This window comes from Anarrhichthys ocellatus, unplaced genomic scaffold (genome assembly GCF_004355925.1).
Source record: "Anarrhichthys ocellatus isolate YVR2014 unplaced genomic scaffold, GSC_Weel_1.0 scaffold8, whole genome shotgun sequence".
In the NCBI taxonomy this organism is placed as follows: Eukaryota; Metazoa; Chordata; class Actinopteri; order Perciformes; family Anarhichadidae; genus Anarrhichthys; species Anarrhichthys ocellatus.
Window position 1 is genome coordinate 5,852,268 of NW_022280038.1, and position 18,086 is coordinate 5,870,353.

Here is an 18,086-nt window from a genome sequence, read left to right on the forward strand (position 1 = left end):
ATTTTTTTTGAAGTGGGGTACCTTCTCACTTCACGTTGCAAGGTTGGATCAACCTCATCACGGTCAAATACAGCGATTCTGCTCTGCTCGATACGTAATAAGACAATCTACAATACATCCAAGGATTCAAGGATCATCAACACAAGAAAAACAAGACAACAATAAAACAGTAGTGCTTTCCTGTAGTGCTTTATCTAAAATCTGCTATACATACACACAAATGTGGTAATAAAAGAGGTGAATGAAGAGAAATCTTGATTTATTTTGGTGGGTGTTTTTTGGGGAATGTGGATCAATTTGAGGAATGCTTATGGTTTACAATGCATCACATTTTACGGTACGTGTGTCATGCAGGGTGGGGCTCACACTGGTCTGGTTTTTGTCATGACTAGGTCTCGGTTCAGGTGGTCCTGACGACTGGGTAGAAGTATAAAGTAACATACATTGGAAATACTCAAGTAAAGTACTAATATCTCAAAATTGTAATGAAATACAGTACTTGAGCACTTACTTACACTTACACCACTGTCAGTTACAGAAAGAAGGGAAATGTAAAAATGCAAAGTTCATCGCTCGTCTTTTTCACACATAGCCAGAGAGTTATTTGGTGTATTGTCCCTTTAATAAGGAGAGCCATCATAACTTGTGAGAATGCCATAACTTTTGCTGTGTGCAACGTGGGATATAAATACCAGCAGCCTGGCTTGTGAATGCATGTAAATACCTTCATGAATGCTAATGCCACATTTACAATGTAAAGCAGCGCGTTCAATAGGGTGAAGGAGCGCGAACGTAATGCGTTTGCTACATAACAGATGGTTGCATCCGGCTGTAAATTTCCTCACACAAGGCCAGCAACTCTGCCATGATGTGACCCTGCCGGTGAGCAGAAGAGTGAGGAGGATGAAGTCAAGGATGAGCGTGCTCCTCGCTCAGTTTAGGCCGAGCTGTGATTGGTGGGCTCCAGTTGAGCGGCATTGTTGGTTGCCGCAGTGAAGCGATAATCAACGTGTGTCTATCGGCGTGAGCATTTCTGAGGCCCAGTGGGGGTGGAAAGAGTTGTAAAGAGCAGCGGTCAGAGATAGTGTTCAGGGTGAAATGGCAGCAAAGGTCATGAGCTTTCATGCATGGGAAACAAGTCACAGTGACTTTTTAACCCGGACCTTGATGATGAAAGTCGGCACAGCTTCCCGCGTCATGATTGCAGACATGAAAGAAGAAAAGAATTCACCTCGTTATTCGCTGCGAAACAGAACACACTCTTCAGTCACACAAGGCGCCGTTTCTTATTTCATCCGAAGCCGCCACTGCAGCACCGCCACTTTATCGTGTTTCACTGTTTCCGAATTGATTCAATGGACTACAATGAGATGAGACACTTTTATTCCCGCAGGACAGGACAAAAGCGCTCCAGAGTGGAATCACTGACTCGAGTTTCAACAGAAGAAAAGGGGGGGGGGGGAAGAGAATCCTCATGTGTCTGGGTTTCTTTCCCCTGCTCAAGTAAAAATGGCTTGTCATTATTAAATCACATCAGATTGTGTTTCTATCTGGAGTTCTGGAAGAGTTTATTGAGAATTTGAAGTAGAGGTTTCGACTCATTTATAATAACTTTGCCTTCAGTTTTACTTGTTGGTCTCACAGCTGGAAAAGCACCCCAGTAACTTTCATGTGAAAGTCTTACTTAATATCAAAAAATCTTAAAAATCCATGTAGGTCTGACCCAGTAAAATTTCCATAACACTTTCAACTCAGCACAAGTCTGAATTTATTCATGTGGAAGCTGCAGCATCTCGAGGTAGAATATGCACACAGATAGCTTAAGGGGACACACGGGTGAATAGGGTACAAAATATATATAATAGATATCATCATGAAACTTTTTTTTTATACGCCAATGAAGCATTATCTTAGTAATTGCATACATTTCCAGGAGATAAATCTGAACACTGGATAAAGCCAGGTTAAAAAAAATAAATAAAAATCAAAGGTTTTTACAGAAGGAATTTTGGATATCTCTGTGTATCACAATCAGAAAATACTATCAACCACTATTCAAATGATTTGCCATTTTCACCATGTTTACAGGAATAAAACGTATGAATCTGACTGAATGATATATGAACGAACCCTCTGTTAACACCTTCAGGATAGGAATGATGGCAGTTTGGTGTATGTGAGTGCTGATGAAGTGGAGATTTCATTATGAAACTTCCCCAGTTGATTACCAACATTACATTTATTTGCAAATGAGGCATTATCTTACGCTAACATTTGGTTAGTAATTTTAAATAGCCCAAAATCTCAAAATTGACCCGTGCATGAGAGACCATGTTTTTGCCTGGAGTGTATCCACTTAAACAGACGAAGGTCGTCGAACGTCACATATTTGACGTCCGAAAAGAGCTTTGGTTTCGCTCATTCCTATTCCACACAGCAGCACCATGTGACCTGCCTCCTCTGTCCTCCTTCATGATAAACAGAGCGTTTCAGTGTTTGAGCGTCTGATGAACGTGCGCACGGTGTAGCGTTAATGGGTTTGTGAGTGCTGTTTTAATTTCCCATGTGGAGGCCGGGGGAGCCCGTCCTCCTGACCCTGGCATGTGTCGGATAGCCCTTCCAGAGCTCAGCAGAGAAAAACGGCCTTATTAGCCCAGTTCATTAAAATCATTAATAGTCATGAAATGAGAGGCACCAGAGTCCAAAAGGCTTAATGCTCCATCCATATTAATTAGACGCCCACAAATCTGAAGTGAGGGAAAGCGGGGCTGCTGCGGCACACACAAACACGCACAGGCGCGCACACACACACGTTTAAGCAACCTGCCTACTGTGGCGTAACCTCCCCGCACCCCTCCCCCATCCCCCCGACTGTCACCGCCGCTATACCCTCCTCTTACTACTCCCGATTAAATTCCGTTTTAATTAAAACTGATCACATTAAGAAACTGATGTGGTTAATTAACTGGACTCTGGTGGAAGTGGCTTCCTCTACATCTGACGGCTGCATTGTAAAACACTTCCTGTCGAAGGGAGCGGCGCTGCATGAAATACCGCCACCACCGGCACCCCCGCTGTCTTCAGCCCTCGCTCCCCTCCCCCACACAGTCCTCATTCCTCTTCAAATTCGCTGCAAAACTCAACCGTCTTAACGAGTCCGCGAGACTTCAAGACTCCAAAATCTCCGAACCGGATTACTCCACGCGCTTGAATTTCTCTTAAAACTCACTATGGCTCTTCAGTAACGTCTCGTGGCAGCTACAGGAAACATGGTTGTAAAACACGTGCTCTGCACAAACCTATTTTTTTCACTAACTTCTATGTTTGTTCCTCTTTGCGCTGATATTCAAACTGACTTATCCCACGCGAACTACTGACTTTAGAAATAAAACAGGTTGTTTATTCGCCAAACTAATAAAATCCCAAATGTGCGTCAGTGTGGCAGTATGACTTTAGCAAATGTGAAACAAGTGCAATCATTCAGTGAGTAGTTCAGGGAGCCTGGGAATGTGGAGCTTTCCCAGCAACTACACAGAGCCTGTATGTAGTGTATACGGGACCTGGCTACGTGAAGTTTTTCCGGTAAATACCCAGAGTACAGCGTGTTTTCTACTTGTTTAGAAAGTTTAAATTCTCTGGAAACCTTGCAATGATCTACAGTAGATGTCAATGATATATTACGGTGCTCGTAAAATACTGCTCATTGTTCCTTTAATGAGACAGAACAAGGCTAATCCCTTGATTGATATCTTAGATTCTTTATGGGACTCAATAATAGTGTTAAAAGGATTTTTTTTCCAGTGTTGGCTGAAAACATTTCTGCTTCCTTTTATTGGTCTTTTATAGACGCTTTTTATTTTTCATGCTCCATCCTTTTCACCTTCGACACACTCCTCTCTTTCCTCGCCTCGCTCTCCTTCTATTCCTCCCTGTCCTTCCTTCTCTTTGTTGGTCTCCCCCACCCGCCCACCCCCTCGTCACTGCTTCCATGTCTTCCTCGCCGGCCTCCGACCACACGGCGCTCTTGCTAGCCGTTAGAAGTTATAGTTTGTGGCTGGTGAGCTGACAGCGCTACAGCAGAGGGCGAGATAAGGCTGCGACCTCTCTGGCCGGAGAGGATGAGATGAATACATTTACTCCCTGTGTGATGGGAGGCCGGGTTGAGGGGGCGGGGAGGTCCCTAGGTGCCTGCCCCCCCAACTAAATCTGCTGTATCTGTAACAAGGACTTCAGACTGCGAGGAAGGGAGAGGTGGATGGCAGGGGTAGGAGGATGGAGGAGGCAGGGAGGGGTTGGGGGTTGGGGTGTGTGTGTGTGTGTGTGTGTGTGTGTATCGTCTTGTCTTTTCCCCAAGGCCTGATATTGGATGATGTCCCAAAATCAAGGCCTCCTGCCACGAGTCCACGATTCATCACCCTGAACAGAAAGTGTGTGTGTGTGTGTGTGTGTGTGTGTGTGTAGGTGTGTGTGAGTGAATGTGTGTGCGGCACAGTACAATGTGTGTGTGTGCATGCCGATGTCCTGATGTCTTTTACAGTCTGTCTACATCTCGTTTGCATTTCTCTGTTTTCAGCTCACACATTTTAAAGTCTTCATTATTTGTCATTTTTAAGACTTAAAAACTAGAAATAAACACTTGAAGGCAAAAGATGTGATCTTCACTTTTGTAACTTGTCATGTTTTCATATAATTTCCTGGATGTGAAGACGAGAGTAAACTGATTGACAGGAAGCAGAGTAAAATGTAAAAAAAACACAGTCAAGTCGGAGTTTTAAACAATTACATTGCTCTGGGAAAGTGTGTGTTTTTAATGAACAAGATTGAAAAACAGCAGATGTCTTCCTCTGAAGGAGAAAAACGAGCTGACCTGAAAAAATAAGTATAGTTATAGTAATGTTTTTTGCATTATTTTTTCCATTAATAACAAACTGCATATACTTTTTTTTATTGTTTTTAAATGCATACCAGATGTGCTTCACTGTTCATTTTATCGCCCAGTTAAAGTAGTAAAGAGACTTGAAACTTGCTCGAGATGCAGTCGATAAACCGTCACATCCACAGTGATCAGGGAGGTGCATTCAATGACACTCTGATGTCAAAGCATTAAAAGTCAGCTGCCAAACGGGTTGCACTTATGATCTATGTTTGTGGAACAACGAAACCAAGAAGACTAACTTTTTAATCCAATTCATCAAATTTTAAATTGTGTTTAAACTCGCTTTGTTATTTATATCCATGCACTTAAATGTCTCAATGCTGGCATGTGTAAGTTACATAGTCTTTGTGAAGCACTTTGGTGCAAACATGTTCCATTCATTTGAGAATCTTTTTCTTTCTTTTTTACTTTATAAACCATAAAAAAAGATTAAGCGAATAGTTCGGCCAAATTTTTTCATTCCAATTTTTCTTTTGATTCTTATAACTTTTAGAGGCATGAAGAGGCCTGAATTTTTTCACAAGAAACAAGTACAATTCAAAGAAAAGTCTCTTCTCTTCTTCTTTAAATCATCGAGAACCCCTCAGGTTCATCTTGTGACCCTTCGGAGGGGTCCCTTCCTCCAGGTTAGAAACTCGCTTGAACATGAAGTTTACATTCAATTCTGTGGTAATGCTGTTTAAGTGCTGATTGATTTTGAAAAGAGATTGTTTTTCGATCAGATGAAAATTAATTAAAAATCTTGAAAACAAAATTCAAATTCCTTAAACACAGCAGCGTGCTTTGCCAAACGTTAAGTTGTACATGCACTAGAACATGCACAACCGCAGGTACAGGATTTTGTGTTTGTTTTTGTACGAGTGCGTGTGATTGTGTTTCTCCTTTGAATTGAGTGTGTGTCCACCAAGGGCATCGTTTATCCAGCAGCCCAGAGGCAAAAACAACCTGCTGCCAGTATTGATGGTTCGTCCTGCAGCACCTGTGTGGATTGGGTTCAGAGGTCACCAGTCACAGGCAATCAGGAGTAAATGGAGCCTGTGTAACACTAGACAAACGGCTAAGAGCTTCAGAACAAAGCCAAGGCTGCCGCCCTGTGTGTGTTGCTGTATATGTGAGTATTACTGAAATACTCAGCCTCCCTTATTTAACCCAGCCTTTAACTGCTGTAACAGGATTAATTCTTGTTTATTTCCAAGCTTCTAACCTTCCTGATGATCCCTTTATCCTGACTTCTCCTCCTGGCTGCAAACCTCACCAAAAAATGCCCATCTTCTTTTTTTATTTTTAACTAAATAAAACGACTGCCGGGTGAGCCACTCAGCAGCCAAAACACATCTCCAATCCTTTTATCCCTTTAGTGAGGTTTAACACTCTCAGATCCTACAGTCGGCCTCGTCCCCTGTTTATCCGCAGACTAATCCAACACTGTTGTATTGTCTTATTGACTCTCTGAGCCCGAATGCCAAGAATCATAGCAAGTTGTGGGAAGCGCCACGAAGGCAAGCCAGCGAATTACGCATCTCTGAGTGGGACGAGTGAGGGAGGGGGCCTTGCTCGGGGAGGAATACGCAAATCAAAGAGGTATTAAAACGCACCGATCCGTCGTGCCTTAACTCACTCTTACATCATCATAAAACATCATCCAATTTACCAGCACTGTCAGAGAGGAACCATAACACATTTGCATAATGCAGCGTCTTCACTATGCTAATTCACCCTCAACTCAGCCATAGACTCTGACTCTTTTTTTGTGTTTAGACTCATTCTACCTCTCTATAGTGTGTGCGTGAGTGCATTACGCTGGAGCACGTTGATGACTGTGAAAGATTATGGAGGTAAATGAGGCTCTCCAAAGCCCTCCAAGCTCTCCATGCAGCGGTTCAGCGATACCGCGGGGTATCTCTGGAAGAGCAATAGAAACACATTACTGACGCAATCACATTGCCACTGAGGGGTGTAAGTTACCGGGGAAGTGGATGGAGCACACGGGGGGAGAGAGTCGGTGGTGGAGGTGAGGCTCAGTGCCTCTCTACAATTTTCTTTGACACGTGTGATCTCTTTTTAATTTTCCAGCTGTGAGAAACATGGAAGGTGACTTGATTAAATTCTGCCTCGGCTGGATGCTGATGCAAAGCAGCGCACACTGACCGGCTGTGAACCCACGTCTGGTGCATTTGTAAGTTCAAGTGTGTCAAAAGGGAGAAAAGCTCCTTCAGACCCTCTGACACTGTTTTATGTCATCAATCTGTGACGTTTGGTGACGAGCAGGAGACTTGTAGCCATCCTAGCGTAATGGCTCCTGTCCGTCACTTTGGTCCAGACTGAAATATCTCAACAGCTACTGCAGAGACATTTTAAACTAACGTTCATGTTCCCCAGAGGACTCTAACTGACTTTGGTGATCTCAAGACTTTTCCTCTAGTGGGACCAAGAGGTTGCACTTTTGTCGTTTTGAGTGAAATGTTTTTAACAACTATTTGATGGATTGTCATGATTCACCAATTCCCTTTCCCTTCAGGATGAATTGTAATAACTTTAATGATTATCTGGCTTTCCCTCTAAAGAACCTTACACACTGAGGGGCGTTATTTTTTGTGGCTATTAATTTGCATGTCAATTCATTTTTTTTAACTTCATTGTTTCATGGTCTCCTCGAAGACAGCAAACTATATTATATACAGTATATTATAACAATGTCAAAGACAGCACCGATCAGAGCCACTCATATCGTTCTTACCTTTCACAATAAAAGCCCTAGACATATACACTGTAGCCTAATTGTTTACCAGAGAGAACTCAAACTCACTTGGAGGATTTTGCTAAAAGGAAACTTAATAAAATAGCTTACAGTACAACAATTTACCTTTGATAGACTGCCAGATGCTGCACTGTGTCAATTGTATCCTGGTAGTTGATCCTCAACATGTGGAAAATCTATAAATAGCAAATGTTAGCATGTTAACACCTTAAACTATAATTATTAGCATGTTAGCGTTGTCATTGTGATTCAAGTTCATGTTAGCATACTGACGTTAGCATTTAGCTTCACATATGGAATAGTGACAAGGAAACGTTCCAATCTTTTATACACATGGGCAAGGTTTCTCATCACAGCAAACCAACATTCTCAACGCTTCTCAAAGTTTTTCATTTTCTCATTTGCATCTGTCGTTAAAAAATGTTGGATGTGCCCTGACAGGTGAAAACCTGATGGTGTGACGTGAACGAGCCAGCTCCATTCTTGAAGACAGATGTCCCTTCCAGTATCGGTCGGTAACATTGCATTACTACTCAAATCAGCGAAAACTGAAGTGGAATTGTTCATCTTTCTGTTCATTGGTTACAAAATCCAAGAGCTTTTATCAAAGCAAATATTTCGCCAGTACTCTGCAGTACAAACCACCACAGATTTTAAATCATATTAAATGCAGCCAAGCCCATAGAATCATGTTGGACGATTCCTCGGCTCTTGATTTACATCCAATGCAAATTTTTATTGGGAATACTGGAGGTAGCGAGGCAGAAACTACTGTAAGGGTTCGGAGGTCAGGGGATTGAATAGATTATATGTAATGTGAATGGTGTCACAAGTAGCGACAAACCCAGAGACAATTATGAATTAGCAGATCCCCATACGGACTTAAAATGTCTTTCAGGTCATTGTTTGGTTTTTAACTGCCCCAAAGAACAGTTTTGGTTCAGTCTCACCGCTCTCATCAGGCTGGTTTACAGCAGCATCAGGCAGCTGCTTTCAGTGACAAGGCTCTGATAAATTTACTGTACTGAACATTAAACTGCCCACTGATGAACATAGTGGAGCCTCCACCAGCTTAAGAGCCAGATGGTTGTTGGATATTGGACTTACATTTATCAGGTGGACACAAACACAACTCAAAATGAATGTTTATGTATCTGCTGGATGTATAAATAACAAGTTCACCATATAAAGTTTATAAGGTGACCCTGACATATATTTGGTATTGAAAACTTAAAGAATTTGAAATAAAGTTCTGTGGATCGGTACAAAGTTTGTCTACCTTATCTGGGTTTGCAGAGAATGACCCCTGGTGGGTCAAGGAGGCTGTTTAAATCAACCACACCGTTTTGGGATGTTCAACAACAGAGTGATCTCAGATTTGACAAAAATTGGTCTGATCTCAGCAGGCCGATCACTTCAACCTTTAATCCCAAGTGGTCACCACTGTTGTCAAAATTCGTGTTAATGAAATTTCCTTTAAGCTGCAGTACCAATAACGACTACAGAAACATGTGACTGCATAAAAATGTCCCAACTTTTCTCTAGAGATACCAAACACATTATGTTTGGTATCTTTTTCCAATATATTTTTCCAATATAAGGTATCTTTCCCAGTACTTGATCTATTTTATTCTATGTTCTGTGACAATGAGGAGTATTAAAACGCATAACAGCACACCGTGAGAACAAGTGGAGGTGCTTCATCAGGACGTTAATGTTAGTAATGTTAAAGTTTCCCCTTAAATGTCTCTGACAAGTGGTCTTCTTGCACCAGCTATTGATTGAATGATCTTTAAAGGTGACGCCTCTGAACTGAATCGGTATTCGTGTTTCTTCAAGGATTGTAGTGCTATCTGCTGGAATATAAGGTTCATTACAGAAGCGGCAGATGAAGTTACTGTAAAGGACCACACCAGGGATATTTTACTTTTGCCTTCCTTGTTACAAATGTTTGCATTACTGCCAACTACTTTTAGAGCGTTTCATAAATATCTGTGCCTTGTTGTAATCCAACATTTAATGGGTCAAATGTTTAGTATGTCATGGACATAACGAATTCAAAACAATGGCCTTGGAAGATTTGGAGTCACATTAGAAATGAAAAAGGCATTAATGTATTATGTGGTGATTTTATTACCGTATCAGCCACTGTGGTTCACTGGTATCGCTGTATGAATCAAACACTGCATTACAAAAAAACAATATTTTACTAGAATACACATCTAATCCAAAAACTTGTTGGTAATGTTACTGTTAAAGCTCTAAAGCTGTGGCACTATTACAAAGGAAACTTTGGTTGTCACACTTCATGTTAATATGTTAAATATTTTTACTGGATTTCTACAAACTGGAGACTGGAATGTGTCCAAAAGTATTTTCCACTGTATTCTTTTGTTTCACAGCACTACAGCTATCAAATTAAGTGCAAACAGATGCTAATAAAATAAGTGTGCACACCTTATCAAACAGTAATTATTTTAATTGTCGGATGAAAAGGATGAAGGGAAATGTATTATGGCAGTGGTCGGGAACACGCTCACATTATCGCCAACAGGATGGCAGTCCGAACAATAAAAAACATTGGAGAATGAGAAACAAGTGAGCAAGTTAATGAGGAAGGGATGGGTGTACAAGTCTGAGGGCATCTGGTGGATGGATGGGGTAATGCGATGTCTGGAGAGTTCTTCGGAAATGCATGACGGGCCTGGGGGAAGTGGAGACAGGGACCGAGGGTCTGATGATCCTCCTGATCCAGACTGCTGATTGAAAACATGCCTCCGCTTTGATTTCAGGTGCCACCTCAGATTTACAACCAGGCCTCTCTTCTTAGGAAATGACATCTACCTTTTGTTGCCATCTATGTTGGCTCCAACTTCGTGTGAGGCTGTGTGAGCAACAGCACCCGGGCCCTAGAACTTCAGAGGCCCCAAACCTCCAGCTTTACTGTGTGACAAAATGTTAACTTTATTGGGGAATATACATGAGTGATAGCGACTTTAAAATGGACCCTGCTTCCTGACGTAATAAAGAGTGTTTTGAGTTTCATAATCTCATTTACAAATTTACATTTACATGTTTGTATTATGGTGCATCTTTGCAAGGGTAGTTCCCAAGTCGTGGGTGCCCACAAAATAAATGACTGTGTTGTCTTTTTTTCATAGTTTGTGGGTTGGTAGGCACTCCAGATACCAAAATTGATGTGCACAAGCAGGTTTTTCATGACATGTTCCCCTTAAGACAGTTCTGCTCTTATACAGTATATGACATATTTCTAAATTGTCCATGTGTTCCAGCATATTAAAACATACATATGGGGAGTAACAGGGGTTAATGGAAGTTTTTTGCCAAGTAGCAGGTTAAACCAACCACAGTCAAAGCTGTGGTTATTTAGTTGTGTACTGAATCACGGTAGTACCCCTTTAATGTTAAAATATTGATTAAGTATCATATTTGTATTTTTACTGTTTGCAATCATTGTTACTGTTGTTATTTATAAAACGTTTTAGTTGTTAAAGACTTTGTAATAACAGTATTAGTTATTTATATTGGTTATATTTCGGTTTGTTATCGTTATTATTAGTGACGGTCGTTTCCCCTTTAATTTTTTTTATTTTTTATTTTTTTTGGAAACGTCAACGTTGTTCTGTCCAGAGCTGTGAGGAGGGGAGGATGAGGGGAGGAGAGGGGGAGATAACTCAGTAAGACAAACATTCACATGCAGCAGAAACTCCGCAGCGGACACGCATCTTTTCACCATGTAGAGGCAGACAGACACGCAGAACAACTCAGCTTCATCTTCAAACTTGAAACCAGCATGTATCCTGAGCTGCTCTGACTGGAAACACCGACTGACGTATTCTCTGCAGAGATTTTTTTTTTTAATGCAGGTAAGCTTGTCACCCAGCTTTAGTCTCCTAACACGGAGGTGAGCGATCTTTTTTCCTTTCTGCATTAATTATTCACGAGCGACCCTGCGTCGAGGTGTTTTTGCGGGAACGATGAACTTTGGTCTCGTGGCGTCAGATTACATTGTCAGTCATGATGTTTTGTTTCGTGGATGGATTGAAAGAGTGGATTCCAGCGGTTTGCAGACTGTAAACAAACAGAGCAGACATGCGGCTGCCTTTCAGCACCAAGGACAGAGCACCGGAAGCAGCTGCGTAGTTTGATACCAGAAGCTTCTCCCAATGACAACATACAGATTTACTGTTCCCTCTGTGACACGTGCTAATGTTAGTTTATCAACCGAGTGCATCGTCAGAGCTTCAGCTAAACTAAAATCTGAATCTATGCACCAGTTTTTTTCCTCTGTTTTACCAGACACCGTTAGTGGGTGTATTACTCTGTCCGACATAATTACACGTTGTCACTTGTCAGTACAAGAGAATAAGAATCACATCGTCAAAATGTCATATTTCAACAGAATAATTACTGGGTGTGAGGATGAGCTATTAAAGATGAGTCAGTCTTTTAATTTTGTGACCCAAATTTACCTCAAAGGGCTTCACAATCTGTGCAGCTTATAACATTTGTTATCCTTAGACACTTAAAAAAAAACCTCAAGAAGAGCACCAGATGAATGATCTTTTTTCCAGGACAGACCGTCCAAATTAGGAAAAATTACAGTATGGAAATAGGGATGATAATATTACATGGATTGATGCACACATATATGACAAATACGGATCTAGGGAGACGTCAAACAGGTTCTGCATTTTTTACATCGACAGAAGTAGCTGCTCTCTTTCTTCTCCAGTAAGTAGGTCAGTCTTATCATGCAGAGAAAACATCAAATGGACAGTGTTTTAAAAAATCCTCACTACCAGCTGCCCAGATAGTTTTGGTTTTATGTATCTAGGTATTGTGATGTCTGTGACTGATATTTCTCAGTATGGTGGAAGTAAATGTATTTTGGTTTTGTGGCCTAAAAATCTAAAAACATTAATACAAAAAAATCTCTTTCCAGAATCAACTTTCTGTTTACTCTGGATAATCCACAGATTGCACCGCTAGGAGTCTTCATTCACAGTATGTCCAGTAATTATGTAAACACTGGAGGCAGAAAAGAGCTGAAACTTGTGCATACTCAGATGTTTATGAATTTAGTGCCATTTCTTTCCTGCTCTGACTGAAAATGCTGATATAATGCATACAATGGATTTAACATAGTCACATCAGCCTGGGACCAGCTAATCATTGAGTACCCAAAATATGAACAAAGTATGAATCTGAAAATTAGCACGATTGTTCTCTTAATACTAGACTTAGACACTGGGACTGTACTGAAAAATACAATTCTAACTGTTTGGAGGCAGTCGGCATCTAATATGTCCTAAATTAGCAGACTGGCTCTGACACTTCTGCAAGGTCTTTATTTTGTATCTGTGCTTACTTTCCCTATTGCCAAAACCTGTGTGGTATTTTTTATTTTATATTGCTAATCTTTTTCTCTTCATTTTGCTTTAATTCTGCTAACTAAACCAAGTTTATTCCACTAATTGATTGATGGACTGTGACACTGTTTTACAGGAGCAGAAAATGGCAGCCGCAGACATCCTCTACTTCACTTTGTGGCTCACCTCAGTCTTCACCACTGGACTTAGCTGCCCGGAGCTCTGTACCTGCTCAGATAAATACGGACGACATTCTGCTGAATGCTCCTACAAAGGCTTGGTGGGAGTCCCAGACGGTTTTCCTCCTAATGTGACGACTGTGAGTCTCTCCGCTAACATGATCACTTTGATACCAGTGGGGAGCTTCGACAATGTCACTCGGATAACATCGCTGTGGATGGCCAACAATGAGATTGTCTCCATCGAAGAAGGGACCCTCATGCCTTTGGTTCATCTGCGTAACTTTGACATCAGCCACAATATGATTGTAGACTTTCCTTGGGAGGATCTGCAGAACCTCACGGGCCTGCAGCTGTTGAAGATGAACCATAACGAGATGGTCCACCTGCCGAAGGACGCCTTCTCCAACCTCAAAGACCTGAGGTCCCTCCGACTCAATAATAACAAATTCATAACAATAACTGAAGGGACGTTTGACAGTTTGGTGTCTTTGTCTCACTTGCAGATTCATAAAAATCCTTTTGCATGCACCTGCTCCCTCGACTGGCTCAGAGACTGGATTTCAACAACTACTATCTCGGTCCCGGAGCAGAATCTGATCATCTGTGCAACTCCACGGAAACTGAGAGCGAAAGCAATCAGAAAATTACCTAAGTCAAAGTGCACAAGTACAAATGTGACGATACGAACTGAGCCAAATATTCACAACATGACTTTCTATAAAGGAAGCGCATTGGTCTTGACTTGTGAATTCACAGGAAACCCAAAGCCTCTGGTAATGTGGAATATTCGCAGCAAAAGCCAGGAGCAAGAGCTGGCTTTGTCTTTTACTGAGGATGACTTGGCAGAATCAAATGAGGACTCCTCACTGTCTTATAATCCCATCAAAGTCTTTAATAACGGGACTCTTATCATTTCACACCTCAGGAAGGAAGACGGAGGCAACTACAGCTGCTCGGCCACAAATGAGTTTGGAAGAGCAGAGGATTCAGTGTCAGTGGAGGTGGTGGCTTCAACTAAACCAACACGCACCAAACAAAAGGCCACAACACCTACTTATACCAAAACACACCCATATATACAGCAAACAACACACAAAACATCTCTGTTGGACTCAGTGCGTCTTCCTGATTTAAAGAGAAAAGACATGATGAAAATTGGACCCACTTTCCCGCCCGCTGCAGAGATCAAGTCTTCTGAGGAGGCAACAACTTATCCATCACGAGTTAGTACATGTGGCTTGACGGCAAACACGAGATACATTTCTAGCCACGTCTTTAACGGGAGTTTGGATGATATCAAGCAATACACATTTGACTTTGGTGTCATTGCATTAGCGGTGTCCGAAACAGAGGCAACTGTCCGGCTGAATCCTCTTCTCATACCCAGGCACAACAGCGCCAATCGGGCCACCGACGCCGCCACATCTGATGAGAGCTCCAACATTGACAGTGAAGAGCGTAACAGCCTTTCAGACGTCTCTGAAATAGTCGATTCAAATGGCTTGTATCTGTGCATCACTGGCGACCGCAAACACTCAGCGGTGCAGTGGTCGAGGATCAAAGAGGGAGTCAACACGTATCTGTTCAGCGGTTTGCGCCCCAGCACTAACTACTCCCTGTGTCTGACCTACAGAGGGGAGGACTGCGAGGTCCAGGTGCTGTTCACCACCAGGAGGAGGGTACCTAATCTGTTTATCATCATCTCCGTCAGCATCTGCCTCCTGACCGTGTCCACTGTGCCTCTCCTCGGTGCAACGTGCTTCCACCTGGTGTACAAATACCGCAGCAAGACCTACAAGTTGATCCTGAAGGCCAAAGGCCAGTACCACATGGAGAGGAACCTCACCGCCAACTTTAACATCCGCGCACCTCACACCGAGTCCCGGAGGAAGATTAACGGAAGCCAGCTGGATGAGGAGGAGGGGGAGACGGAGAGCGGAGACGGAGATAAAGAGGCGGATACAGAAGAGAGTATCATGACTGAGTCCTTTTCTTTGTCTCAGTGCAGGGGGAATTTAGACAACTGTGAGGTCGGATCAGAGAATAGTGATAGGTTACCTTAGGGAGCTGAAGCAGTGAATATTTCAAGCAGCAACAAATATCCAAATCAGTAATTGTTGACATCGTTTGCTGTTTACTTTTTGCATGTGGGTAAAGGGTAAAACTATAGACTTCATGAAAGACGTAGACGTCGACACAGTGAAGTCACACTTTGGTTTGTGGACGACTGTTTTGAATCCAGACATATTGCTTTTTTCCACATTTATCATACACTGACTTGCTTTACTTTCAGAGCTGCATCATTCAGTCACTAGACAGGCTACCATAGCACTAGCTAGGCTGTATCGATTGTCAGTCGATGTTTTCCAGACAAACGTTTCAATGAAAGCTGCAGGCCTGTCCATGTTAACCTTGTTACTCTACCAGATGAGAACATAAATACAACTCTTACGTTTGTCAGGTAAATATGCAGCTACAGTCAGTGAGCTTAGCTTAGCACAAAGACTAGAAACAGGGGTAAACAGCGGTACTAACAGTATTAGCTGGCTTACTAACAAGCACACAGAAAGTGCACAGCTTTACCACAGCTGGACAATTCTCTTTAATTTTAATGATAGAAGATGCAAAGAATTTTAAAAGTGTATCTAGATCCAGATCCGCACCAAATTACACACAGTGATAGACAATCGTGGGATGCAGGAACTAGATACAATATTAAGAAATCTCCTGGTCATGTTATTTGGTCCAGCTATCTACAGAATTTCAGTAAACGTTTAAATAGCTTTGGGAGTAACAAAATACATCTAACGGTGTTACATCGTACATGTGCACAGGTTAATACTACACGAGTCTCACTCAGAGGCCACTGGTGAAGAAATGCTTTCGCTGGGTGGAAATATGGCCTTTATTTCCATATTCAAAGCAGAAAAAGGGAACAACATAACAGTACAGCTGAAGTTATCACAAAGCAAGACGGTTTGCACAAGATTATTCTTTTTAATGAGAGGCATCCCAGCGTGAAAACATGGTTCGTAGGAGATCAGCAAAACAATTTAAATGTCTGGTCTGCTGACATAATACAGGACAAACTGAGTTAATATAATTTAATTAATATGCATACTGCTGCTGCTCGAAGTTAAAATCTGGTTCAAATGTAACAAATAATTTGAATCCTTTGAAGATAATAGCATTTTCACAGCTGAAAGTCATAACTTGCATTTTTGTTGTTCCCCAGTTCTGTTTCAAAGACAAAATAATGGTGAAATTACAACTTTCGTGTTGAGGTAATCCAAAAGTAACGTAATCAAGATAATTTAACACTGTGATACTTGGATTTGGTATTTAGTAATTGTATCGAAATACATATTTGAAGTAACCCTCCCAACCCTGAAAATATCCAACGTAAACATGAAGGCTTATTTGTTCATTTGAGCTTTTTGTCCGGTTTGTCAGTGAGAAATCGATCTTACAGCTGCAACATTTTGTACAAACATTGAGTTAGATTAGCTGGCATGAAAGCATTGAAGCCTAAAATATACAATTAATTAGTTTATTGTTGTAGTAGTATAAGTTTTCTGCCAGAAACCAATCATATAAAAAGTATCACTGTACACATATTGCCTCTGTCTATTTATTAAGAGCATCTTTGTTAAAAACCAGTTCTTAATAAGAAGCTAGTGAGTGAGAAGAAGAGTAAACAAAAAATGTCCCTGATTTTTGCCAACTGGAGTCCAGTTGAGGACTATCGAGGTTTGACAACAACAAAAGGACGCATACAACTAAATGTAACAAAACTTGTGTCATGTGATATGCATTGCAAAATGCTTAGAGCAAGTGTAAACTAGATTTAGGCAGTATAAATGGACTAACTGTTGTCAATTATACTATAATTCTGCTTTGAACTTGCAGTAAACTTGTGCTGATGTATTAGGAGTGCAGTAGCTTGAAAATACAGAAACTTAATCCTCTCATACGACTTTAAATGTTTAGAAAGAGTTGTTTCAAAGAGAAAAACATATGAGGATAACTGTTTTCATGTTAAATAAAACTACACTATACACTACACTATTTCTCGCTAGTAAAAATGTAAGTTCAGTGTTATCCACAGAGTCTACTGCATACCGTGTGTAACAGTGCAAGCACCTCTGAGTGAGTATGTGAATTACTGCCCCGTTGTATCTGGGTCACGTGTCCATCCCGTTGTTTTACCCCGAGGGTACTGTGTTAGAAAACCCGCATGTTGCCTGTTGTTGTGAGCCGCAGTATGCTGTGTCTCATGTAAATATTGAACAATTGACTTAAAAAGTAACATTTTTTCTGTTTTATACCCCTGTAAAATAGGAAGCAGTAGGTCTTTACCAAAGTGTTTAAATATCCTGATTAACTCTCCTTATCCTATGTGCCTCAATAAAGTTTTGACAAAGAGATACATCTTTCGTTTTCTCTCAACAGCTTTAGATTCATAATAGTTGGTTGTTTACTTGGTTAATTCGTTGGCTGTTAGTGTACTTATAGTATCACTATAAACTATTACAAAAAAGAGACATGTTGCAGTTTACATCCATTTCTGTCCAAAGTGTTATCACTTCTTTCTGTCTTTTTATCTCATTAAACATTTGAGTGAAATTAGCATAATTAGCATATGAAGTCTTAAGGTATGGCCAGCTATGTGTTTTGTCAGGTCGCAGTGACCTTTGATCACCAAATTCTAATCAGTTCATCCTTGAGTCCAAGTGGACGTTTGCGCCAAAATTTACAGGAATAACCGGTCAGACGAACAGAGGGACAGACGATCCAAAAACATAATGCCTCGTGCC

At 41.3% G+C, this 18,086-nt stretch overlaps 1 protein-coding gene across 1 annotated transcript; it reads left to right on the forward strand.

The window, feature by feature from the left end:
• Nucleotides 1-11,354: 11,354 nt before the first annotated feature.
• Nucleotides 11,355-17,692, forward strand: LOC116384275 (immunoglobulin superfamily containing leucine-rich repeat protein 2-like). Its single transcript, XM_031848779.1, has 2 exons — nt 11,355-11,581; nt 13,224-17,692. The coding sequence occupies exons 1-2, from the start codon at nt 11,576-11,578 to the stop codon at nt 15,330-15,332; spliced, it is 2,115 nt and encodes a 704-aa protein (XP_031704639.1). The 5' UTR covers nt 11,355-11,575; the 3' UTR covers nt 15,333-17,692.
• The last annotated feature ends 394 nt before the right edge of the window (nt 17,693-18,086 follow it).